The 26,583-nt window shown below is 49.9% G+C and overlaps 1 protein-coding gene across 4 annotated transcripts in view; it reads left to right on the forward strand.

Moving 5' to 3' along the window:
• The window catches only part of LOC100119203 (neurotrimin), a 265,784-nt gene that overhangs the window by 209,470 nt on the left and 29,731 nt on the right, over window positions 1-26,583 (forward strand). For 2 of the 4 annotated variants that reach the window (XM_031931955.1, XM_031931956.1), the window contains exon 1: window positions 16,503-16,816. The exons of the other annotated variants lie outside the window; for them this stretch is intronic. In XM_031931955.1, coding sequence (XP_031787815.1) covers window positions 16,681-16,816 — 136 coding nt within the window. In that variant the 5' untranslated portion in view covers window positions 16,503-16,680. Of the gene's footprint in view, window positions 1-16,502; window positions 16,817-26,583 lie in introns of those variants that run through there. 4 annotated transcript variants of the gene reach the window in all.

Raw genomic sequence — 26,583 nt, forward strand, 5'->3', positions numbered from 1 at the left:
TTTTCAACCAAAATTAAAATTAAAATAAAAATTACGAAAGCGCACTATAGAGTGTCGAGCGCGAGAAGGTCGGTCGCATCAGAGAAAAAAGCGTCGCCATATTTTTCGCTCGAGTTCTCCCGGTAGACTTCATATTTATACAGAGGCGAGTGCACAGATGGAATATGTCATAAATTTTCGCTGTATATTTCCGCATCCAATCGTAAGCGCGGTAGTACTCGTGTGAACCCGAAAGAAATACCACGAATTCGCAATAATAGATTCATAAATATAGCGCGCTACATAATACGCAGGGGCTAAGCCGATATCGTTACACGCTGATATTGTTCGGAATCCGGAACAGAGCACGCGTATGGTCCGGAAAATATTTTAATCCCCTCGCGCGGCGCGAGAGCTGGGAGTCGGGCGATATGATGGTCGCGATATTCGACTGCAACTGAAAGCCCATGAAAGAGAATGAAGAGAGGGAGGCACTCGTAAGTTCTGTGTAAACGAGCCGCCGCCGCTCGCTCGCTCGCGATCGTATAAGCACGCGGGGTCTAGCTCGCTGTATGTGTTGTGAAAAAAAATCGATCCGACGTCGACACTTCCGCGCGAGCTGCGCGCTGCCCGATAGACAGCTCGCGCTCGATGGGAAATGAAGAGTGTATGGAGCGGCGGCAAAACTCCATTTTTCTCCCTTCCGACAGCTTCTCGTCACACACACGCACACACACACACAAAAGCACATGTGTATTTCGAAAGTCATGTCGTATCATACGTATATGTATAGCGAGGAGCCGAGCCGAAGGAGAGCCAGCCCTCGAGGACTTTATTCACGTTTCAGGCTTGCGCGCTGATCCATAATTTACTATATCAATACGCGCCAGCTCGGCCTCGCCCCACTTGATCTTGGGTATTATGCCGACTTTTTCCTAACTCTCTCTACGCCACTCACGCGTCTCTCTTTCTCGATTCTAGTGCTCGCTGCAGCTGCTATATCCGTTTCAGCTGTCAATTACACCCGCCATAGAAAAATTTCCGTCTTCAAGCTTGTTTCGCGATGAGCCCTTTGACAAGGATGATTATCAAAGGCCGAGAGTGGAGAACGCGTGCGGCTTCGTACGTAAGACGTGCAGAGGCGAAAGTATTTTTCTGTATCTTTTGCTCGGCCGCGTAAGTGAGATTATAAGCTCGCGCTTGGCGGAGCATATCGTTAAGTCGTCGTATTTCCCGACGGTACTGCCGGCTCGACATCCGCGTGCGCGCAGATATTCAACGCAGCTTAAATACGGAGAGATCTCTCGACTTTTCATCCGTCCGTCCGTCGTCCATCTGTATACGTCGGAGCCGAGAAGTCAAAGGAGTCGGGGGGGGGGGGGGTAAGAGGACGCTTATACACTACTGCTCATTTAGGGGCAGGCATATCGAGAGGACTAAAGCTTCGCTCTCGTAATACCGAAAGGCCCGCTCGTCAGATCGTGCCGTCGCTGCAGTGGCGCGCGTTTGTCGAAGAAAAACAGACTACTGGCGTGCTGCAGAGATATGACAATAAGGGTCCAGCCGTCTTGCGCTGCTGCAGCGGAGATTCTGCTTCCTCGGCATTTCCGAGCTGCTGTGCCAGCGGGGCAGACAGATGACGACTTCATTACGGGCCTCATCAGATATAAATGACATATTTGATTCGACCCGAGGACTCTGCGCGTTGCGTCACTGCTACTGTATAACCGGGCGCGGAAGAGAGAGAGACTGTGGGAGCTATCGGCGCTGTACCTCCAAGTTTTCCCCGTTATCTCCGATGCCATCTCTCTCTCTTCATTCTTTCAAGTCTGCGCTTTGACTCTCATTTGCGCCGCGCACTGCAGAGGCGGGAGCGATAACGAGAGCTGCTGGTGCGCGAGGGGAGGAGAGTATGCCACTCGCGCGAAAAAGCGCCTTCGCGCCGAGGATGAAAGTGACGCACCGCATCGAAATGGGCGTCAGCTTCGCGCGTCTCCTTCCTCTTTATTCCTCGCGCTCGACTTTCTCCATTTTTCGCCGATAATTTTCGATCAACTCAAGATCGATGCGTATGCGAATGAGTAGACTCTCGCGAGCGCTTATCCCGCGGCAATCTATACATCACGCGAGCCGATCGGTACGAGGAAGGCGATGTACGCGATTAGCGGGCTTCAATTATAATTTCAATTTATCAAGCGACGTACACACGCGAGAAGAGAAGAAACGCGCCGGGCGTATAATACTTTGCCGTTGCTCTGGCCTATATCGATTCCTGCAGAAGCCAGAGCGCGGGCGCTCGCGTATCTTCCAAGTATCCAATTTTCGCCGCCCTATATAGAGCTGATAAATAAAACAGGACAAAATGCTGGAACAAAACTTCGTTTGATGATGATTCTCCTGCGCGCAGTGTATAAATTTAATCAGTGTATAATTAAAATAATCGATGCCGCGCGATGCAGTAAAGAGCCGCGGCCCCGATGCGGAATTTATAAATTTATTATGCCGATATTCGACGAGTTAATAAAATGCAGCGCATCGTCATGTAAATCCGGCGCGCGTCAAAGAGCGACGTGCGATAATATATTGATTCGGGAAAATACAAAGCACTCTCTGTTTTGAGTTTTGCGCAGGCTGCCTATCGGTGAAAAGCACTTAAGATAAGTGCGCCGCCATCGGACAATGATCGAGCGTTATCCCATATATAGTAGCAGCTATATTATCAGCTATACTATCTCTCTATCTCTCGCTCTCTGGCATAAGAATCGAGTAACAATGGAAAGACGCCGGTATTATACATGGATACGCGTATAGATGGTAGGAAAGTCTATACGGCTGAATTTTCCGACGTAAGCTGATCGAGAGATGGATTTCTGGGATCGTTAACCCATTCTAGTGGAGGCTGTGCGCGCGCGTGGCTTTGGCTTGTAGCAGCGGCGGCATAGCGGCAGCGCTGATTCCCAACACACAGCCTACACTATACAGAGCGAGCACAGTAGCGAGAGCCGAAGCCGCTGAAAGGATCTCCCGCGGGATTAGATTTCTTTTTCCCTGACTCGCTCATAGCACTTCTCGCTGCTCCCTGTTCCTTTTTCCTTATCGCTGCTGCTGCTGCTGCTGCTGCTACTACTATGTCGGCGCTGCACGATCGACGAAATCCCATGACGAGTTAAGAAAGCATTGATTTTCCGAGCAACTCCGCCGCGATGCCACTGCGGTGGGAGAGAGGAGGTCCTTTTATATAAATAGAAGAATGCTGCGTGTAAGCCTGCGGTCTCTCTTGCTCTCTAGTCCTTCAGCGCTCGCCCCGGACCATTGTTTCGAGCCCGATGCGGAAAACCTTCGATTAACTGAAAAGCTTGCTTTCTATACTTTGCGAGAGCTGCTTTCTCTACGCAGTCGGCTTTTGTTTTTCGCCGCTCGCTCGCTCTCTCGGCTGACAGCTTTTTCTTCCTCTTTTAGCTTCATTTTCTGCTCGAGACGAGACGAGCTCCAAGGACTCTATCTGCACGAAAGCGAGATGGAGAGATTTGTTCGGCCGGCCGACACGACCGGAGATATAGAATGTGCGATGAATGCATTTATTCGTTCGTCATCCGGCGTGCCTCCACCCTCTCATCGGAAATCGATGTAACTCGCACCGTCGCGATAAAAAGCAGCAACTTTTCAAGAAGCAAGAACCATCGCGTTCCTTCCTTTCCCCGTCGGTCTTTGGGAGTAATTATTGACGTCGAACCCTTTTACGGCCGACGATTATGCCGCGGAATCGTGCGTGAGCAAAAGAATGCTCCTGCGGTGTATGAAACCAAGGCGAATCAAGAGTACGTATGTCACAAGAATCCCCGCGGTGGAGGAAGAGGAGGGTAAAAAGCGCAGCGACGTTTTTCTCAGCTGATATCGCGCAGCAAGGTGGCACTCGATCGTTCGGTTAGCGCAAGAAACTCATGCTCAATCTAGCGAAGACCCGCGGTGATATATATACAGCGCGTCCCGCAGCCGCATTGGCGGGGTAAAAAACGCCGCCGCACAAGTGGAACTACTGGCCAGCCAGTAGCTCGCGGCGGCAGTTGTTTTTACCGCCGGCCCCCGCTGCAACGATCCTTAAAGTCGAGATTCGCGCGCGCATTCGGTGCGGATATATATAATCGATACACATCGGTTAAGTTAAATTGCCGGAGCGAAACTCGATCGCGGAGCTGCATAGCTATATGCCTGAAAAAACTCGTATGCGTATCGTGTATGCGCATGTGCGCTGCATATCTCGGGCTACGTGTGTAGTTGCGAAAACACGAGGGACTACACAGTCGGCCGGAGCTTAAACGACGCGCGCGATATACATCTTCGGGATCGGATAAGGCAGCAGCTAGCGGATAGATGGATAGGTTTCGGCAGGCGAGCCTTGCCCGCTCCTCTCTCTCTCTCTCTCTCTCTCTCTCTCTCTCTCTCTCTCTCTCTCTCTCTCTCTGCTGCTGCTGCTGCTGCCTTTTTACCCGTATTAAATCGAATGCCAGGGTATTCTCATGCATGCCAATTCCCCTTGAACGTCGAGATTTATACGTTAACGTAAATATGTTGGGCCAATGCCCCCCACGGCATATCCTGCTGCCTCCTCCTACACTCCCCCCACGAGACTACTTTCCACCGTGTGGAGCGGAGTGAGACTGAGAGAGAGAGAGAGAGAGAGAGCAGCCGAGTATCAGATGCAACGCCTTGGCGGAGCTCTACCCTGATACCCGAGCACGAGCGACGTGAATAATGCCGAACAACAATGCTCGACGTCCGTTTATACACGTAGTCGCATCCATATGCCTGGATTTTACGTTTCCACGCGGTCTCTCTCTCTTTGCGCAGTAGTAGAGCTCAACGTTGTCGGCGACGGCGGTGGCGGCGGCGGCGGTTTTATTGCCCTGTGTGCTATGCGTTTTATCGGCTGCCGTCTATATAGATGCGTATAATACACGCGCAGATGCCTGTCCCTGCTCGCTCGCGCGCTTGTGCATCAGCGACGAGCCATTCGGCTAATGTATCTCGATGAGATCGTTTTTTACGCTCCGCGAGCCTACTACTCGCGGATAAATAATAAAATCCCTCGCCGTATATGCCAGGCCGACGTAACGATCTTTATGCGACGCTTCATGGCTCGTTTTTTTCCCTTACCTTTAGCTTTATGAATTCTTCGTGGTGCAGCCAAGAACAGGCTTATCGGCCCGTTAACGCCGTTCGCGAGGTAGTTTAACGTGCTTTTTACGGAAAAAATCCGAGCTGATGCGTGTCTTCGTAATTCAGATGTTGGTATTCACCCCCGCTATTCCGCAGGCAGCCTGTAAAGTCGCCGACGATACGTTTTGTGGCGCCCATTTATCGGCTCATTTCCGCTTGAGCTCAAGCTCTGTATAGATGTTTTTTGGCAGTTTAGTTAATGAGAAGTAGAAAAGTATAACTTGACGTTAACAAATTCATAAGCACACTTACCGCAGTACCTGAAACTAGAGAAAGCATAGCTCAATAACAAGACGTGGTACTTATAGTGGGTGTAGTGTGGATAGCAACAGCTCCTAAACTTCAAGATATTTGAAAACAAATTTCAGCTTGTTACGGTAGTTTAAAGATACGGCTTTTTTGAACAATTAATTCGTTTGCAACTTTTCACCCACACTCTTTCGATCGAGAAGCTTCGATACGCGGGCTCACTGGCCAAAAATACGAGCGGAAAACTTGGGTTTAGGTGGGACCGGAAATACACGCGGTCGACCCCAACAGACTATGTAGAGCGCGCGTCTCGTCTTTCAAATAAGTTAGAGGAGGCTAGATCATTCGAAATTGCGCGTACAATGGTATAGGGCAAAGAAGCCGAGGTATCGAGCGGCGAAAATGCAGTAAAAGGTGGTAGTGGTAGTAGAGCCGGCGCTATATAGGATGGATATGGCGGGAGAGTTTGCGTGGCGGGGCCGCTGAATTTTTAACGAACCGATCCGCTCCGGAAGATGGGCGTTTCGAGTCCTTCGCTCATGGCTGATCCCCACCGTCAGTTTCTCAATATTCTCCCCGACATTACGGTCGATTGAATGGAAAACGCATAGGTGTGGCCAGGAGCGCCTGGCCTCGCAAAAAACCGCGCACCGCCTCGCAATTTCGCGGAAATTCATCCGAGCATATTTCCCGCCTGGAGTAGCCCTTAAATTATAACTCGAAAATATGTATTCCCAACCACGAACAATCTCCGCTGAAACAAGTTGTTCGTCTGTATGATTATATCAGTTTTACAGCTGCAAATAGAGGGCGTAAATTACAGCCGATATGCGAGCCGACGAAAATACAGCAACTGAGAAGGATGCGGTGGGGGCGGAAAAAGTTTTCGGCCGAGATGGTCGTTGCGAGGCCACAGAGGATCGCCCCGCGCGCACAAAGCAAAGAGGAAGTCAGTTATACACGCAAATTGAGGAGTGAGAGCGCTTCGCAACTAGGCAGAGAAAGTTAGACGCGCGACAAGAAATTATGCCCCTCTTCCTCCCTCCTCCTGCGCGAATATGTAGAACGAGTTTCCCCGAATTCGCATTTTGCGGCAGAGGCAGAGAGTTTGTTGCGCACGCAATTGCCAGCTGGAAATGCGGCGCGTCCGGTAATACACCGCGGGAATTAGGGGATAGCACATAGAAAAACTCGGAGTGTCGCATTTTAATTTTTTGCTGCGACAGCGGCGCTTTTCGAACTCGCGCGAGGAAGAGCAGTTACGTCGAGACTTCGTTGCATACAGTGATCATTATGGGGATATAGGATAGAAAGGGGGGGGGGGGCACGAGAGAGTTCAATCTAAGCGCCACGCTTCGATGGTCAATATCGGCGCGAGCTTATCATCTGTACGCGCTGGCGCTCGCTTCGTTTCCCACTTCGATCCTGCATAGCCGCGTATAACACAAATTCTCGCCGTCGGCTTCTTCTTATACGGTTAATAATACGTCGTCTATAAACTGACGTGTTCTATTTTTCGACGAAATGGTTCATTCATCAACGAGCACCAGCTGAGCTCTTGTCACGAAATCCCGGTAATCGCATTATCGTGCATATACTTGGATACTCTTTTCTGTACTTGCTCGTACACTATAATATGATAACAGCCGTCGGTTGAATTATTCGGGGTTGATGAGTTGAGAAATAAAGCAAAAACTTTGAATTCACTTTATCGACTCGGCGCTTTAATGAATATACCTGGCCTCATTAACGCTGACAATGTATTCGCCGATGAAGATTTTCCCTCCCGTCTTTCCAGCTCGACTCGTTTGCATCTGAGGGCGCTTTAACCGGATCAGAAGGAATACTTTGCAAAATGAATGTTTCAATTAAAATAATTGCGCGCTGTTCGATTTTTCGAAAGTTGAAGAAAAAAAAGCGTTTCGAGCGATAAAGCTGCGCTGAGTGCCGCGAATACCGTAGCGGGAAATTAAATAGGCACGTGGAAAATATTTGGCCCGCGCTATACCGTGGGTGCGCGTGCGGGCATTACATTTTATTCGTTAACGCGAGAGCTTGCGCGCGCGGGAAATTGCTGGCTCTCTCATTACACGTACGCCAGCGTTGAAAATAATCGCTTGGCAGCCCCTGCGCGCTGTTTGGTCGCAGGCTGGCGCGGCGGTGCAGGTATTATAAATAAGTCCCATAGAATCCGCTTAATTGAAATCTGTTACGTAAATCATGCTTGAGCAATAGGTTCCGCCGGGTTCGGTTGCACGCGCTCGCGCGACTCTGGACACTTGGCTACTTAGCCGCATTGCGGGACACCAGCAGTTTCCTCCAACACAGCCATACAGCGGCCGGCGGCGGCGACCCGCCTCTCCGGCAACCACCCCTGCCCCCCTGTCGCTTCGACCCGTTTTACTCTAAATCCTTGATTTAGTCCTGTGGCTACGGCATTTGCTGCTTGCTTCTGCTTTTGCATCCGATGGCGTACGTAGCACAGAGTATACGGTGCGCTCGCGCGCGACTTGCTCGCTCCGCAGCGCATAGTTATAGCCGCCGCCGGCAACTATACCGCCTTATACTTACTTTACATAATGTATATTTATTGGCTCGTGCGAGCGCGCACATTAATCTTTCATCTTTTAAGAGAATCCAGCTTCGTCCTCTCTCCCTCTCTCTACCTCTTTCAATCTGCGCATCGCTGTACTCGTGAATAATGCAACTGTCTTTTATAGATTCGAGAGCATGCTGTATAATGAGCTTGTTATTTGGGGACGCAATCCATCTCTGTTCCGCGCACAGCTCGTGATTCCCGCACATCCTGTAGCTGCGGAGAACGGTAAAAATCTACGAAGATCATACGCGCGCACTGCCGCAGTACATAACGAAATTCGACGTTCGCGTGAAAAGCGCTTCTCCCCGGCCGCGAGAAAATGAACGTTTTGATAGGCCAAGCCGACTTTTAATGCAGTTTAATGAAAGTGTTGTTCCAGGATTGCATATACGCAGAGGTGCGACTATGGGGGAGGTAAAAAGCGCTCTCCGCATTGTCGAAAGGCTGCGCGATGCGCCGTAAAAAGCGTGCTTGCAAGCTCGCTCGAAACAAAGCGGCCGCTGCGAGAGAGTGAGAGCGCAAGTTTTTATGCAAAGGCTCCTTTAACGTTATTTACCTTGCCGCGTGTATAGCCGTATAAATTCCCCGTTGATGAGAATGTACGAGGCTCTCGGAAAACGTTTAACCTCTTTAGACGCGCGGCCTGACCTTTGGCTACACATCAAGCGCGAGAGCGCATTAATATGCGCGCGGCTCTCGGGATATGAGTGAGCGGCGCCTGACCACGTCATCAGAGCTCGCGAAAATGGCCGGGGGAGAATGAAAAAGTTTTCCTAATGCGATAGCGCTCCGGCGAGTGTACTATGTATATGCTTATGAGGCGCTGCCGCTCTTGAGTGTGCAGCGCGGGCCCGAAATTCGGAAAAAACTTTCTCGGATTCCCGCGCGCAGCGATCGCGCGTGTTTTACTTTGGCGAAATATTACACGAGGGACGCGGCTCATATCACGGCTCGAGCACGTCACACTGACCGCGGATTGAAAAAGAGCGCTTATTATACACTCCGAATCGAGCGCACAGCGGCAAAAGGCGACGAGAAAAGAAGCGGTAAATAATTGAAGAGGAAACGTTGATCGTCGGGCTACAACGAAAAAGCAGAGCAGCAGCAGAGAGAAAAAGCATAGTCGCGAAGCATTACAAGTTTAAAAATCACGGCGAGCCAATTATCCGGCAATCAGGGCCGGGCTAAAATATGGCGTCTTCTGGACGTCTTCGAGGTGGCGGCGCGGCCGTGGCGAAATTGGACGAGATCCCATTTCCGCTCTATTGTCGCTCCAGAGAGAAGTAGAGGTAGGGAGAGAAGAATCTCGAGACGCCCGCCCGCGCGCGGAAGCAAGCGAGCGAGCGTGGCCGACAAGAATGAGAGCAAGAGAGTGAGAGAGAGAGAGAGAGAGAGAGAGAGAGAGAGAGAGAGAGAGAGAGAGAGAGAGAGAGAGAGAGGAAAGCTGGCGGCCAAAGGACGTGGTTAATTGAGAAAAATTGCCGGCACATCGTCCCTCTCTCGCTCCCCCCGTCTAGCTAAGCCGTCTAACACAGCCACCGCCGCCTCCCCGCAGACTGTACGGCTTGCAGGTGTCGACGACGTTGTGGCATTAGTGGAGAACTAATTGCCATCTAGGCGTCATCCAAAGACTCGTCTCGTTCCCTCGACTGTTATATATAGCTATTAGATTGAGACAGCGAGGGAGAGAATGCGCTGCCGCGTACAGCGCGCAGTGTGTGCGCGCACCAGCACCTTTTAATACAATGCGATGCTCTCTCAGCCGCAGAGGGAGAGAGAGAGAGAGAGAGAGAGAGAGAGAGAGAGAGAGAGAGAGAATTGTCAAATTGGAATCATCACGTACACACACGGCGCTCGAACTGCTGCAGACACAAAGGCGTATATAGTGTGCAATTCAGTCAGTCAGTCAGTCGGCTCGTCCGTCCGTTCGTCCGTCTGCCAGTCATGGGGCTGTGACCTTATCTGCCAGCAGTAGCCGAGTACTTCAATTATGCACCTGCTCCGGCCTGGCTGTGTGCGTCTATATCTATATATCTCTATACATCTATACACGCGCGTATCGCGCGCGAGGATGCTTAATAGTATTAGGATTATCACGCATGGCGTGCCAACGAGACCATGAAATATCGCTTTTGCCGGGATGTGTTCTCGGCGAGGCTGCAGCTCTCTCTCTCTCTAGCCGGCAATGCAGTTAATCACATTGATACGCGCTCCGCTGCCGAATAAAAATTGAGATCGAGCGAAAACTTGGACTTTCGAAAGGATACGTCCGTACACGTAGCGTATCGTGTATACATCAGTGACACACGATGATACATAGGAGAGGCGCGCGCGAGCGCGTTATTCTTTCCAAGATCCATATAGAAGCGACGGCTCTCTCTCACTCTCTCTCTCTCTCTCTCTCTCTCTCTCTCTCTCTCTCTCACTCGCTGGCGTGCCTCGATCAGAAGGTTTTACGGCGGCGCTACATTACCGAATTACCAATCGTACTAAACGCCGCTGCTGCGTGTATTTACAGCGTCGTGAAAGCATTTTGCAATACATAAAAGCCGGCCTCGCGCTCGAGTGAGAGAGAGAGAGAGAGAGAGAGAGAGAGAGAGAGAGAAAGCGAGAGCGAGCTGAAGCAGCATAGGCGTCTCCCGGCAGTCTCGGCTCGGCGCACGAGTGTCGTATCGATAGGAAAATCCCGTTTATTGCAAGGCATCAAGTTGAGCGAGCGGGCGGCAGGGGCCCGAGAGCTTGCTATGGAGGATCGATGCTTATACCGGCGGGCGGGCGTAAACGCGATATTGCTCTCTCTCTCTCTCTCTCTCTCTCTCTCTCTCTCTCTCTCTCTCTCTCTCTCTCTCTCTTTCTCACAACCTTATTACGAGTCCGTATTACCCCGGAGAGAGAGAGTGGCTGACGGATCCTTTGCTCCTTCGCTCTCCCGTGCGCGCGGCGGCGGCGGCGCCGCCGTGCATGGTATGCTATCGAAAATAAATTATAAGCGTTATATTTCACACTAGGCGCAATATTTTCATGCGAAAAAGATTGCGCAACCGTGCGCGGCTGATGTAACTCGCGCCAACGGCGGCAAACACGAGAGCAGTTATGTCATCGCTCACAGCCCGATACTCGCCTGCAGCGACGTAAGAGTGTATACGATTCGCAACTCGCTTTGTTTTTTCTCTCCCCCACCGAGAAAATAATTGGATCCGCTCGCGGTCAGCGTCTTATTATAGCCCTGGCGCGTACAGTCGATCGCCAGCGCGCGGGCGGGTGTGAGGGCGATTTCCGAGAAGCTGCTAGATATTTCGCTCCGCCAGCCAGCGAGAGGACACAATCTAAGCACATTGCTCTGGCCATCCTTGCTCTTTCCTACGAGCTCCATCTTTTCTCTCTCGGCGGAGCGAGAAAACGAGCAGTCGCCCACGCGCGAGCGAGAGCGAAAGAGGGTGAGAGAGCTGCGAGCTCTGTGTGTGTCTACGTACTATACAGGTCTTTTGCCGGGCAGGAGGCGTGGCAAGACGCGAGCGGGCGCGAGCGAGAAGAGATTTTTACAGCTCCGCACGCGACGTTAAATATTTAACGGCCTGGGGGCCGTAATAGAGAAGAAAGCCAGGAGAGGAAGACGGAGAGTGGAAGCTAGGGCAAACGGAAAAAAGACGCCGGGGACTGCACGCTGCTGCTCCGCCTGGGCTCCTTGCAGCGCGGTTAAGCGAGCGCGAAATAAGCGCGCGAAAATGGGATTGTTTCCCCGAGTTTCTTTCGCGCGCGGTCTAAGGGAGGAAAGAGAGCCTGCTACTGCTCTGATGCCGCGCGCTCAGGCTCCGCATCGAGACGGCTCGTTGGAGCCATTCGACGCTTAGGGATATCCGCGCGTTGGTCCCACTTATCCATTTTCTAGCCTGTTTATACGAAGCGCCGGCCCCTTTTTAACCAACCTGCTCTTCTTATTCTCCCCTGACCGTCCCTTTGATATCGCGCGTGACGGATGTGTCCTATCTATACGCTGCTGGTAATAAGCTCACGGTGTATTACATCGGATATTCTCGGAATCCCTATGTGTCGCGCATAGCCGTGTTTACACCTCCGCGCAACAATTTGGCCTTTTGTCGCCGGCCCTTTAAAATTCTTTTAAACTTCGTCTATTAATTATACGTGTGCGCGATGTGATGATTCCGAATAGTTTGGAACGAGGTATGCGCTCTGAAAATTCCCTCGCAAAATACCGCGAATGTTTGCCTCGACGTGAAATACTTAACCCCATCCCACTCTTATTCGTTATCCGCTGTCATGTGTGAGCGTATAATAATTGTACGTACACTACCGTTTTCAACGAAACGCTATTGCATTTCTGCGAGGTCTGACTAGATTCGGCATAATCTACTGAAAATAATTTTAGTGATTTAATAAAGATCTCTTAAAAAGGTGTACAAAATTTAATTTTAATCTGCGGTCGCGCTGGTACAGAAATAATACGAGTAGATAGTCAAATGCCAATAATTGGGACGGCAGAAAATCAATTTTACGATGGACGAGGAAAGCTTTTTTGCGAAATGGGAATGAAAATGAAAAAAACTGAGTTCTAACTTTAGCGAAGTTTTATTGAAAATTATGACTCTTATTAGAAGTTATAAAAAATTGAAAATGTAAAATAAATTGAGGTACGAAACACGCGAATTTTGCAAAAGTATTGTAAAGTTTCAATATTTTTGACAAAGTGCGTATATCTGAATGAAAAAAGTTACCGCAAAAGCGGTACTAGATTTGTTAGCTAGAATTATAATGGTTGCTTTAAATAGTTTTCTGTAAGTATAACCTGAAAAGCCAGATTTGCAATTTCATTTATTCACAGCTTAACTATAATAGCCATTTTATGCCCTGAAAAGCGGGACTAAAGTAGCTTTTTATTCCCTCGTGTATTTTTCCTCCCTCATTTGCGGGAATAAAGTAACTTTATTCCCTCATTTGCTTCAAGTTATTTCATTCACGAGAGAAAACTTTTTTGAAAAATTGAAAAAAAATTTAGTTTTGAAACTTTTGAAAATTTTTGAAAATTTTATTTGCATTGACTTAAGTCCCACTTTTCAAGGGAATAAAGTGGCTGCACAGTTGAGTCGTGAATAAAGTTGTATATGCAACACGAGACTAAAGTCGATTATTCCCTCGGATGATTACTGCCCTCGCTTAGCTCGGGCAGTAAACCCACCCGCGTGACTAATCATCGACTTTAGTCCCTTGTTGCATAATGTACTATAATGTGCAGCATGTTTTACCATTTCAGTAGAATTCCCGGCTATTTTCAATATGTCCTGGACCTTTATGACTGTTGTGACAAAAAGTACGTACTTTAATGGCCGGCGAACTAATTAAGCAAACGTTAGCAACGCTTGACCCACGGTCTCCAAAATTCGAAACATCGTAAAACATAAAATTTGACCAAGCGTTTATAATGAGCAAAAAATGTAATTGACCAGTGAGCTTTCTATTTTCGGTGTATATACATGCGAACTCCGCTCAAAGATAATGAGCATGTCATCAGGGGACTATATCATCTAGTACAGAGGATATCTAGATGTCCAAAATCTCAATTGAACTTAGTGCCATGAACAAATTTTTTTCTCACGCCTAATACCTGCAGAAAGGAACCGATCATATCGTAACGAAACAAACGGGATCTTTATATAACCAATCGTTAAACCCTCGGCCAACGCATTCCTATTTGGTCAACTAATAGCGAATACGTCGCATATGCCTTAGTGGAGGTGTATATTTTAAAAATACCGAAGTGATTGGATTCAATCAGCTATCTACATTATGAACACGAGAACCTTTTGAAAATAATTGGTTCTCTTTTTTGAGCTGGGGTTAAAAATTCGTTACGCATACATTTTTTGTTGTCACTTGAAGGATTTTAATATAACTTTGATATCGTAAAAGTGGGCCACCTAAATTATAATATTCTAAATTGAGTATCGTATTAAAGTTATTTTTATGTAATGAAATATTTTTTCGCAGAGACTAAACTGCTATATGAATGAAAAGTGTTTTATTATTTTGTTTTATTTCCTGAATTATATTGAATAAGCAATTTAGTATTCACGCTTTTTTCTGAACTGTCACGTTATTCCACAGCAAGAGGTATCCTACCCAGCAGGTATTGAAAAAGGCGTCGCAAGTGTACATAAATAACTACTTCGTAAATAAAACAGCTTTTCATATAGACCTTTTCCGCATAAATAAGCAAAGTCTGGTTCAGGTCAGTGACATAAACGTAGTACATTTTTAAGGTGAGTTCTGAAATCATCGCCACCTGCTCGATAATGTCGAGCGGGTTGGAAATGTAGAGAGCAAAGGACGAGCGCGAAAGACGTGGATTACGAGGGGGGCGGGTGCATGCATGGCCGGCGCACGTTGGTCATTTAGCCGGCGGACATTTGCGGATAGGGCTGCAGAACTCGGTAGAGATAGTCAGACATCGCGAAGGTTCGAGTAGTCTAGCCTCAGCGGTCTATGCCGTAAAGACAGGACGAAATATAACGTATACTGTCTCTCTCTCTCTCTCTCTCTCTCTCTCTCTCTCTCTCTCTCTCTCTCTCTCTCTCTCTCTTCCTCTCTGTCTCTCCTAATGGGATGTTCTCGAGTGGATCAAGCACTATAATAATCTAATCCGAGTCTGCGCGGGATTAGAGCTTTCCGCACGAACTGCTATTCAGCGCGCGCGCGCGCGAGCATGTGAGAAGAGCCAGCTTTTCGATCAGCGCGCCGTTATCTCTTCCTCGCATCGCTCCGATATGGATTATTCGTTCGATTTCTTCGAGCCGGCCGGCACGAACAGATACGCGCGCTCTTTTTTCCAAGGGTCTCTCTCTTCTCTCCTTCCTTTTCTTTCGTTCGCTTTCCTCGACGATAAGATCCGCTCCGAGCTATTTGTCTGCAATCCTGCAGCGAGCCGAGAGCGATGATTTCGAAGTCGTAAAACGTTCTCCTCATAGCAGCAGCGAGCGCGCGTTGATTATTATTAACATCGCCAGGATAAAGCAAAGAGTCGGGAGCGATTGTTTTTCAAAGCCCCGCAGCGGCAAAACACTCTCGGCGCGGCTACTCTTATATAAAAGCGAGCGGAGCATTGTGTTGCAGTAGGCGACCTTCGTGCACGACATTTCTGTGTGTGCGCGTGTGTATGTGTGTGTGTGTGAGTGTGCAGAACGGCGACGGCGATTTCGTATTTCTCGCGCTAGCTACTCGATAACAACGATTCCTTTCTCGAATATCAAATCAATGGAATGGACTTTGGTCAAGGGGAGTCGAGCTTCAAAGGACTTATCCGCTGGCAGATCTTTTTCAGCGAGCAGCCGGCCGGCCTCCCACTCGCTCGCTCCATTGTCGGCTTTCTGCAGTTTTGCCACGAGCGCGGTATAAAGAAGACGAATTCGGCGAATGCCGTATTAGCGGGTTTACGATTGAAAGCCGGTACTGCAGGAAGAGAGCGAGCGCAGTAATGTACGTGATTCAATTTGCCAGGTCGTTAAAATCGACAAGGATCTCTTCCGCGCATTGTCGTGCTCGTCGCCGTGTCGGTTCGCCGATCGACTTTTTCCTCCCTATCTCTTGTCGCGCGCGCGCGCGCGACGAGGACACACAGAGAGAAATAATTCCGTTGAGCTGGATCATTATCTCGGTCTCGGGTACTGCTTCCGTTCTGTCTCTCTTTTCTCTGAAAAGATTTCATTTCGGCGGTAATTTATTGAAAAAAGAAACAGCCGCTCGGAGTAAGGAGCGCGCGAAAACTCGCGGAGATTCCGGCGCGGGAAGGAAGGATGCGGCTGCACAGAAAAGCAATATATATTCGGGCGCGGCGGCGGCGGCGGCGGCCTTTGGATGCCTCTTAGCGCGCCCGCGCGTTCTCGTGAAAATCGAATTACTTCTCGCCTTAGCTTGGCCGCGCAAGCAGGAAATGAACTTCCAGATCCTCGAGTGAAAATGTACATACACTTCGGGGCTGCTGCTGCTTTATCGAGCTCTCTCTCGCGGTGCCGTGCATCCTATGTACCGCGCGCCATTCCACTGCTCCGATGCACTCGAGTCCGCAATCTCTATTTCATCGTCTCAGCTCGGCCTTCGTCTGCAGCGAGGCATATGGCTCGTTTCTCGTGATACTCGATGTAGCGACGAGAGAGAAAGAGCGACTGCGCGCAGAAAATAACGCGCGTGTACGTACAAGAGTAGGTTGGAATTGAAATCGCTAATAAAGTCAAGCGACAACGTGCGCGGCGATGTGTATACGTGTAAAGGTATGGGAGAGAGCGAGTGCAGTAGGTGGCGATGATGGTGCGGGGGCGACAGCGGCGCAAACCCGGCCGCGTGCGCGCGGCAAGATCGGCGCTGCGGCCGCGCATGCTCGCTTTTTCGCGGCGGCTACGCGGAGGGGGAGGCGAACAGCAGGCTACAGCGCTGGCTCCTTCGACTCGGCTTGCCAGTGACCCGTCTACTCGTCGTGCAAGCCTCGTGCCTGCTTCCGCCGCAGACAGACGCACCGAGTGTACGCAGCCGTATACCGTGCGAGAAAGACAATCGTTGCGTACACAGTACCCGCGCGCGCGTTGCTGCTGCTGGTTTTCCGCATAACGCTGTGCCAAAATCCTAGATGGATGTCGCTGAACCGCGTCGTCCTCGCAGTGCCAGCGACTCGAGCTTCCAAGCCGTCGCTAGGCTTGATCCTTCCACTGCTGTTGCTGCTGCTCCTGCTGCTCTCGCAGCTGCTCGTCGTCGAGGCGAGCGTGGAAGGTCAGTTTTCTCGTGAATTTTCAGTGTAGAGAAAGTCGCTCGACGTACCGGAAATTTGCACGTGCTCCCGTCGCCCCTACTCGTTGCAATCGAATTCCGATTCGCAGCTGAGCTCCGGAAAAACTAGCGCTTTTTCATTATTCACTGCGCCCCTGCTCGACTGCATTCTCGAGCAAATGACTCGCGATTTTTCCGCGAAAGCGATGTACGCTTTCCGTGTAATCATGGCGAACGTTTACTTTTCACCGCTTGATTTTTTTCTGACTCCTGCTTTCAACATACCACGAAATGCACGCTGATCACTCTTGCATTCAACTAGGAGAAAAGATTCCCAACTTGCCGCTCAGGCGTACGATACAATGCACGCACGGGAGCACAGAGAGTACTCTGGCATCATCAGGACAAAGGAAAAAAATATTTAATTTCAGTCAAACAGAACCGCTAATTCAACCGCAGATCTTTGCCAGGGCTAATTCTCCAAGTTTCGCGGAATCTCGAATGAAGTTCCTCGAGCGTAAAACCGCTCTTCAAGCGGTGGCGGAGGCGGCCGACTCACTTCTGGAGCGGCGGCTGCAGTGTCAGTGTGGAAAGGGATAGACGCTGGCTGGATGAGCAAAGAGAGGGATATTAAAGAGCAAAAGTGTTTGCGGATAATTGTGTCACCCCGGTGGAGTCGATTATCATTATTATCATCGTCATCGTTATCGATACTATTGTTGTTATCATCATCATCATCATCATCATTTGCCTAGGGTTATTATTAGCATTAGTCGGCACAATCGTTAGCATCTCTGGCTCTGCGTGCGCGAGCTAGCAGTCGATTGTTTACGATACGATTTTCAATAAATACGCGCATATACAAATAATAAGCGCGCGCACGCACAATCAGTTTGCGCGTACGATCAGCTCGAACTGTTAATTAACGAATTTGACACTCGTTGGGCAATGACGGCCGAATTTCAAAACGTAAAGCCTCGCGCACGCTCGCGTTATAGGAATAATTCGCGATAATTGAACGCGTCGGCGGCTACATTGAAAGCTGCGCGCAGTAGATTTCTCCCTGATCGAGGCGTATAGATGCGCCGTATATAAGTATACACGCTTTGCTTTTCCGTTCACGTCGCGCCAACGACTGGCGCTGGCCCGCAGGCTTATAGGGCGAGCTGAGCTTGCGGCGCCAGCGCGAGTGGATCGACTTAATCTTAAACGAGTAAACTCCGCCGTTTCGAGCAGCCGTAGATATAGTGCGCGTGCGGTATTATAGCGCGGCTTTTCACAAATCTCTGATTTTCAGTGCGCCGCACGAGCTACCGCCGGCGGTATACATGTATCTATATGGCTGTTGCAAATATTATCTATTGGCGTATATACGATAAACCACGCGATCGTCGTCGCGCTATTTGCGCGCGGAAGGGAATAAAGGCGCGACGAGCGATAAAGACCGGCTGTGTATACAGTCAAGTGGCGGCTTCGACTCGCGCTTAAAAATCAAAGGGCAAAGAGGGAAGTAGTACGCTGAATGATAGCCGTAGAGAGAGAGAGAGAGAGAGAGAGAGAGAGAGAGAGAGAGAGCGGGTATATATGCCGAGAGCTCGGTGCTTGAATGGCTGCCGCACAGTGCGGGATCGGGAAGAGAGGAAGGACGAGAGAAGAGGGAGAGAGATAGAAGCAGCGAACAAGCATTTAATCATTGACACGGAGTTCAGCTTTAAAGCGTCATTGTCAACGCGCGCTTCCTCGCGCCCCAATATGCGGCGATGTTTCGAGCGGAATTAGGATGCGGCCGTGATTGACTCATCCGAATTGATGCGGACTATTGTTCGTCACGGGACATTGTGAGCCGCGCCGACGTGTGCCGAACGTAGCTCTCCCTCGCTCTCCCTCTCTGCACACGGCCAAAGTCATTAATATACAACGCGCAGCGCGATATACCAGAGATTCGAGCGAACCCTCGCTATACCCGTGCCTGCGGATAGAGAGCTCTCTCCCTCTCTCTCTCTCTCTCTCATTCCACACTCGACCCGCTGCTTTTGATGCTTTATTTTCTTTGCCTCGCCGCGCGCTGGCGCTAATATCGAATTATTATATTTTCACGGAATTATCGCGTAATTTTTCATCATTGCGCTCCACGCGCGCTTGAATTCACCGGATTACAAGCGATAACGGATTCACACGTCGTAGTCGCGGGCGCGAGCTTGCCGCCAAAATCTCGTAATTTATTTACACTCGTGCACAGAGAGAGAGAGAGAGAGAGAGAGAGAGAGAGAGAGAGAGAGAGTGAGAGAGAGAGAGAGAGAGATGGAGTGAGAGGAATTGAAATTCCCCTCGTCGTCAGGATGTTTACCGCGGACAATATTACGTATAAAATCGGCCCGCGCTGGCACGTCTTTTTTCCCTAATTCCGCGCGCTGCTCCAGCAGCTCGTCGTTCGAAGAAAGACGCGACGACCAACACATCGAACTTTTGTCCGAGTTAATTTATAGCGCTGGGATTAAGGGAGTGGAATAGAGAGGGAGAGAGCGGAAAATGGCAATTCTGCAGGACAGAGTGCGGGTAAACTGGCGTCGTTGCAGCCGTGGCTCTCTCTCTCTCTCTCTCTCTCTGTTTCTTCTTCGCTTTGTCTCCCTCCATCCCTTGGCGTAGTTTTTCCTCCTTCTTTGCTCCGCTCGCGTCGCAGTTGGCTCCTTCCAATTCCCTCTCATCCTCTCTCCCTCTCCTGCAGTTTTAAGCGTTTAAAAGGCCAGCTCTCGCTTAGTCACGATAAAATATCACCGCGAGGAGGTAGAAAAGGGTGAGCCCCCCTGGGCTTGACAAAAACAGCGGTAATAAAACTCGTCGGCCAGCCCCCATGTCCCCATATCTCAAGTCCGACGCCTCGCGTTCTCTCTCTTTCTCTCTCGCTTATAAGCTCGTTATCGAGCTCTTTATCATGGGAAGCCGATGCTCGCGGTATTGAGTCCACGGAAAGGCCGTCCGGTTATTCGAGGAGGAAAAAGGCCCGAGCGTATTAAGAGAGCCGCGGGCGAAAGATTTAGACGACGGTGTACAGTGGTAAAGCAGCAGTCGGCTGCGGTCGTGCAATTCAGCCTGCAGACTGCGACCGCGAAATCTTCCTCTTAGCTCTCTGCAGGTGCCTACGGGCTGTTCCAACTCCCCCGCAACGCGCTCCCGTGTTTTCGCGGGCGCGGCGCCATCGTCAGCTTACCGCTAAAACATGGCATTAACCCGGAATGCGCTGTGCCATCCCTGGCTGCCGCTGCCGCTGCTGCCAGATTGTGCTAATTAATGCTAATTGCACGGAATAATAAATAACGGGCTGGCAGGTGCTGCGCGCTTCGCTCGCGAGGCTGGCAGAGAGGGAAGAAACAGCGGCGGCAGTTGGCACGTGTGTCATCAAAAGCGTGTTGCAGTCGTGCTCGCGCGCTGGCGGTTTTACGCGCGCGTGTACACGCACACACGCACACGTAGACATCGCCAATCATAAATAGGCAGCTGCGGCAGCGGAGCACACGCGCTGAAATATTCATTGATTCGCGAGGCAATTAGCTGTATACACGAGAAGCTATAGGTCGCGCAGCGGCGGCGGTGGCGGCACACGCATCGTGTGCGGCTGAGCCCTCCGAACATCATCGCTGCTATAGCTGCGTGTATAGGTATAGGCGCGCGCGCCCCAAAAACAGGAAGAGCGCATTAGCCGCATTAGGTATTAAAGCGAACCTTTGGACCCGGCAGTTTTATGCTCGAGAATCAGATGCGATTTCCGATGCGCCGCCGCGCCACTGTCTGCCTGCCGACGCTCGTCCCCGAAATCTCTCTCTCACTCAGACACACAGTAGTATATACGGGTAGACGTCGAGTGAGGTACGTTTAAACTTTGATGAATAATTCACGGCTCTCGCAGCCAGCGCTCATGGATTTTCGACTCGGAGCCTCCACTGCCGCCGCTGCTGCTGCTGGATTTTTTGCCCGTCGGAAAAGACGGCCAAGATTTCGTCGGGGTCCTCTTGAATGAAAATCGATGAATCGCGTTGCTCCTCCTCCGGTAAACTTTGCAGAGATCGCTCCGTCTACTTCGTTCGGCATGCAAATGTTTTTCCTCCGATTTTGCCGGAGAAAAATGAGAGCCGAGCGTTTAGGATTTAAATTATGCTGATGGAGAGGAGAGCCCCATCGCTCTATCGTATACAGCATAACGCAAACAGATTTGAACCGGCTTTTAATCCTGGACCGCTTGAACTTTCCGACTCTCTATGATTAGTCTCTAGCTGGCGATGATAGGTGACGCATAGGCAACTTTCTGTTTTCCTCATCTAATTCTGTGCGCGAGATCTTAATATAGCGGTGCGCCAGTTATGCCAAAAGCTCATGCTATAACCGTTAAATTACACTAGAGGAATTAATTGAATCCCATGGTTGCTTCGATAGAAATAGGAATAGTCGGGTGGAAGCGAAGCCAAATGGAGTTACATGCATGTTGAAACAGCTCACGACTTCGAGTTATTTCGACATTTCCGTTTAAAAAGCGAATTATCAATCAAACGTCGCGCAGTGACAAATCTTAATTGTTATGAATTTTTTAAATTTTGTACCGCGCTCGCGCATACGTAATGCGACACACCGATATGCTTGCCGAGAGTCTTTTCTCAGCAATCAGTTCCTCGACAGTTCGTTTAAATATTTTAACGACACGTGTCGCTCTCTCGAAAATCCAGTAGAACCGCGCGCGTATGTGGGTCAGAAGTTTCCGCGACTGCGAGTATACAGTGCACACATATATATGTATACACACATCAACCTACGTCTGCGCGCGCGATAAAGAAGAGAAAATAGCGAGAGGAAGAGCTATCGCGCTCGAAAAATATTTCATGCGGAGGAGAAAAAAGCTGCATCAAGTACGTATATTTCAGAAGAACGCGAATCGTTTTCTCGCGAGTATTTTCATGAATATCAGGGGCGAAGACGGCAGGAGGAGAAAGGTGTGCGCGTTGGCAGCATCTCCTTAAGTTGGCTTATACAACGCATCCGGCCGCGCGCCAATGGCAAACGAGCGCGGAATGTTCACCATATGAATTGCAGCAAGCCCTACTGCGCTGCCGCCCGAGCTATTGCCTAGGAACGTGCCCCTATTCTTCGCCCTGAAAATCCAGCTGCCTTTATATTCGTGTATATGGCTCGGAGCGTACGTGTATACCTTATATGTGCCGGAGGATCCTTTTTTGCACCTCCGCACTCGTGTGCCTCATTTTCCATTTGCGGAGAATCTATTCGCGCCAATCCTATACGCATTGGCGCGCGTGATTCATTGTGCGCTTGTCACAATTATTTACCCTGACTAAGAATGCACGTAAATCTAATACGAGAGTGAGCTCTTATACGTCCCGGCGTCACGCGTTATTCGCGCTTCGCTCGCGCAAATATGTCGCCATTTTTCGGCGCGAACTCCTCTGCCCTCTGCAGCTCCATTTTTCAGCCGGGCCATATAATGGCCAGATAAATCTGAAACGCGCGGGCGCGGCGTCGCTCGAATGCCATAACTTTGGATTTCGAATATTTTGCCCGATTCGCTCGGTTGGAAATTGTCTTGGAAGTTGAGAATCGAGTGTATAGTTATAGCGCAGTACGCGTGCAGCTGCGGGGGCTTCGTATTTCGATGAGTCTACTCGTTGTACGTCGTTACGTCATTGTTTTCCGCTCGCGATATAGCATAGCGAGAAATTCGAGGCTGTAATAACACAGCGATCCGAAAAGCGCTAATCACCTTAACTGATTATCGGCGTCGAATCCGAAGCTACCGGGAGTTTATTCTTAAAATGCATCGGCACGGCGGATCTACGCGCTCGCGCATTCAAATGAAAACGCAGCCTTTTAATAATGTGAATGGCGCAATGAAATTTCCCGAGTTTACAGTAATTGGTACTTGGCGTGGAAAGTAGCGGCGGCAGATAAAAGGAAAAAGGAAAAAAAGGCTGCGAAGTGAAGACGCGCGCGAGGGAAGCGCAGGAGGAGGAGGAGAGGCGGTGGCGAGGCGAAAAAAGGGAAATAACGATAGAAACCGAGAGCACTGGCATTAATCCAAAATAGGTAAAATAAGGTGCTGGTATAGCGGTAGTGGCGACGGCGAAGGCCAAGCAGACTGGGTAATGCGCGCCCGCGCCGCCGCGATAAAACTAAGCCGGCTAACTGCACGGTGGAGTACAGCAGGCGGGCCGGAGGGGGCAAAGGCGAGAACCGGATAAAAAGGGGAAGAAGAGGTGCTTGGCACTGTCGCCGGATTGCTGGAATATTTTGCATCGCGGCGCGCCCGCGAGAGAGAGGCTTGGAGCTTGACCGCGTACTTTTGCGCGAAAAATACTTTTGAGCTATAAACTCGGGATTTCGTATTATGCGGAAATAAAAATTAGACCAGCTCGCCTTTTCCAAACTTCTCTCTGCGCGCGCGCGCTCGCGAGCTAGAGGAGCTTCAGTTTTCTAAATTATTTGCGTCTCTGCATAGGCTTCGTGCGAAATGTTTGAAATCCACTTAGGCGCTTTGACGAATGAAAGCGGGCGTTCGAAAATACAAACTGGGTTCCGCCCTCGCTGCAGTCGGTGCACACACACACACACACACGCACGCACGCACGCGTGAACTCTCCGAGTTCTTTGGGATCCTTTGACTCCGACTAGCGCGCACAGCGTGGAGCGAGCGGGTAAAAAGCGGGCTGCAATTAAGCGTGAGATAATTAACGGGCTAATTTTTCTCGCGCGCTTGTTATACGTTGCACAAAGGGGAGCTGCGCGAGCGCGGGCGCTCTTGTCGGGGCGTGCGGCTCGGTGGTAGCGATTAATGAAAAGATCGCCGGTCCAGCGCGCATCGGATAAGATCTCATTGAGCAGAGCAGCGAGCGGAGCTCTCTCGGCTTGTCGCGCTGATTATACGATGCACAGGGGACGCGGCCGGCGGAAATCCTATTTGTCGAGTAGCGATTCGCCCGCACACTGTGCACAGGCGAATGCGCTTTTGCTGCTCTATACTGTCGGTGCTTAGTTTCCACTTCTGCTCCCTCTCTCTCCCTCTCTCTCCGCGCAAGCAGGTCCTTACGCTGCTGCAAAGTATACTTGGCCAAACCGTCACAGTTTAAGGGTTAATTACACGCTGTAGTACGTCGCGCGGACGAGCTCCCGGAAAACTTTGCGCTTCCTCATTGATTTGTACGTGTGTGCCTGCATGTGTTTATGTGTGAGGGGGGGGGGTGACGGAGAGAGAGAAAGAGAGAGAGAGAGAGAGGGGAACAGTTCACACTCCGGCTGTTAATGACCTCGTGGAGACTTGCCGCGATCTTGTCGCTGATTAGAGAACTGCCGGCGGCTCACTCGCGTATAGGGCGAGGATGGGGCAAATTATTCGTAGTTTTTTTTCGAAGCAGACATCCCTGCCGTCTTGCGGTGATTAATAGTCCCATTGTGCAGACATCGAGTTGAGTGAAAAAACTATTTGGAAAGAAATCCTGCGGAACTTTTTCAAGGAAAATATTGAACTGTACTCGATCGAAGAAGCAGTCGATTTTTTACGAAATTACCTGGACCCCGGGGTAAATTCGTATAATGCATACTAAACGTCTATTTCTAGGATCAAAGAACGGGCAAAGAGCTTCAATTTGAAAAAAAGGCACTGAAAATTTTTTTCTTTTTTTTCAAACCCAGACAACTTTCCACCTATGAGCAACGGTTTTAACGATATTTTTTATTGAAGCTTCTTTTCGTACTTCGATCCCAGAGTAATTATTTTTGATAAAAATAAGTGTCTGAATTCCCCTGTATAATTTACACGTCTCAAAATAGACCATACGTTCAAGTTGAGAAATGCTTCAATATGGCACAGAAAAGGTTCGCGCACAGGATACGAATTAGGCGAATTACACGAAACTGCCTCCATCAATGATGAATCAGCCCTGCATCCTGCCGTACATCTGCCACTGCAGTCGTGTCATGTTATTCGATTTCCGCTGTTAAAGCAAAACGACGACGAGAATTTCGACCCAATAAAAGGAGGATCTTAATAAAGTGCGCATCGAAATCTCTAACCGCGCGGGAATTCGAACGCGAGCAAATATAGAGGGAGAGTATAGAGACGGGAGGCTATATAGAAGATCAAGCAGGCAAGCGAGTTCGCGTGGCGCTCGCGGCTATACGCCCGCTTTCTATCTCCGATGTTTCTGCCAGCGTGCTATACGCGCGCGCAGAAACAGTCTCCTCTTGTACTATATAGGAAATACGAACCAACACGCGACTATTCTCGCAGCAGCGCATCTGTGTGCCGGTATTGAATATATATGTGTGTAAAGCGGAAGGGAGCGAGGAACGCATAGTCGCGCGCTACTGCTGCTCGAGGCTATTTAGCAACGCCGCACAAGAGCTCCGTCGCATCCGCATTTAAGGAAAATTCCTGGACGATTTCGATCGGGCCGCGGACACTGCGCTCCAATTCAGTCAACCCGACCCTTATAATTCACTTACACCGAATACCCGCCGCGCTTTAAATAGGTATATCACACGGAATTCGAGACGCAGAGCCGGCGTTGCACACCATCTCACTCGATTCGTTAATATCGATCTTTGGTTTTATAATTTCTGTACATCGAGAAGCAATATTGCACTGGTATGAAGAGCTGTCAGCCATACTCGATTAGTGACGCACAAATAGACAGGAATACATCGAGAAGAAAGCTATACGGCGCCAGACCCCTCGTATACATCTCTAGCGCGGCTGCGTCGCGTATAAAGTTTGTGAAAGACCATTGCTGCAACGCCGGCTCAGTTCCGAGAGCTACTCTCGGCGATTTTGCCTGTTTTCGATTATTTTCGATTTGCTCTAGATTCGCCGCATACAGCGCGGAAACGCGAGTCGCATCTGCCAATCGATTTCTACTTAAAACTTTTCTATAGACGACTATCAGGACGCGGGGCTTGTAGCCGGTAAATTGTTGTTCTCTCTTTATCCGCTGTGTGTATGGGTGTGTGTGTGTGTGTGTGTGTAATGTCGATGTACAATATTATACCTTGCCCCGTCTCGACTTTTTCCTATACATTTATTATGCAGCGAGCCTTTTATCATGAGCGCATCGATCGATGTGCATCAGCGGCGATAATATTCGCTCACTGATTGGCTGTTCGTTTTCGCGCGCGATCCATCCCGAGCTCGCGCGGAAAGTAAAAATTGAGAAAACGCGATGACTATCTCGTGGATGGCGTTCATTGATAGCACGAAGTAAAAAAGAAACGAGAGCGTAGGCCGAAAGTTTGCCTCGGCTGTGCGGAGACGGTGGAACGAGAAAAAGATTTGGAAATAAAAAAGCGTCGCTCGCGCGCGCGCGTCGGTATGGCAAGCGGAGCGGGAAAAATCGCGTATATCGACACACGCGGACGGGCGTGGCAAAAAAAGGCACAGCGAATGAGTTCGCCCGCGGGGGAGCAATCGAATTGGTGGAAATGTATCTCATTCCCTTGAGCGTCCCGGTTGCGCGAGAATTCACGTGAGAACGTCAATTTGCAGCGGCAGCAGCCGGGCGCAGCGAAGCGTCGCTGCTCCCTCTCCCTTCCTCTTCCAGCGCACCTCCCGCGGACGAAAAAGGGGTCCTGGCAAAAAATTATCCATTCTGCTCGATTGTCATTTCGGCCGCGGCGTTGAATGTCCTCGCTCGCGAAGCCTACATGGGTGTGTGCGTGCGCGCACGTGCACGCGAAAGAGGAATCGCGGAAACAGATTTGTGTATGCACGAGAAAAACAA

Source organism: Nasonia vitripennis, chromosome 5 (assembly GCF_009193385.2).
Source record: "Nasonia vitripennis strain AsymCx chromosome 5, Nvit_psr_1.1, whole genome shotgun sequence".
Classification (NCBI taxonomy): Eukaryota; Metazoa; Arthropoda; class Insecta; order Hymenoptera; family Pteromalidae; genus Nasonia; species Nasonia vitripennis.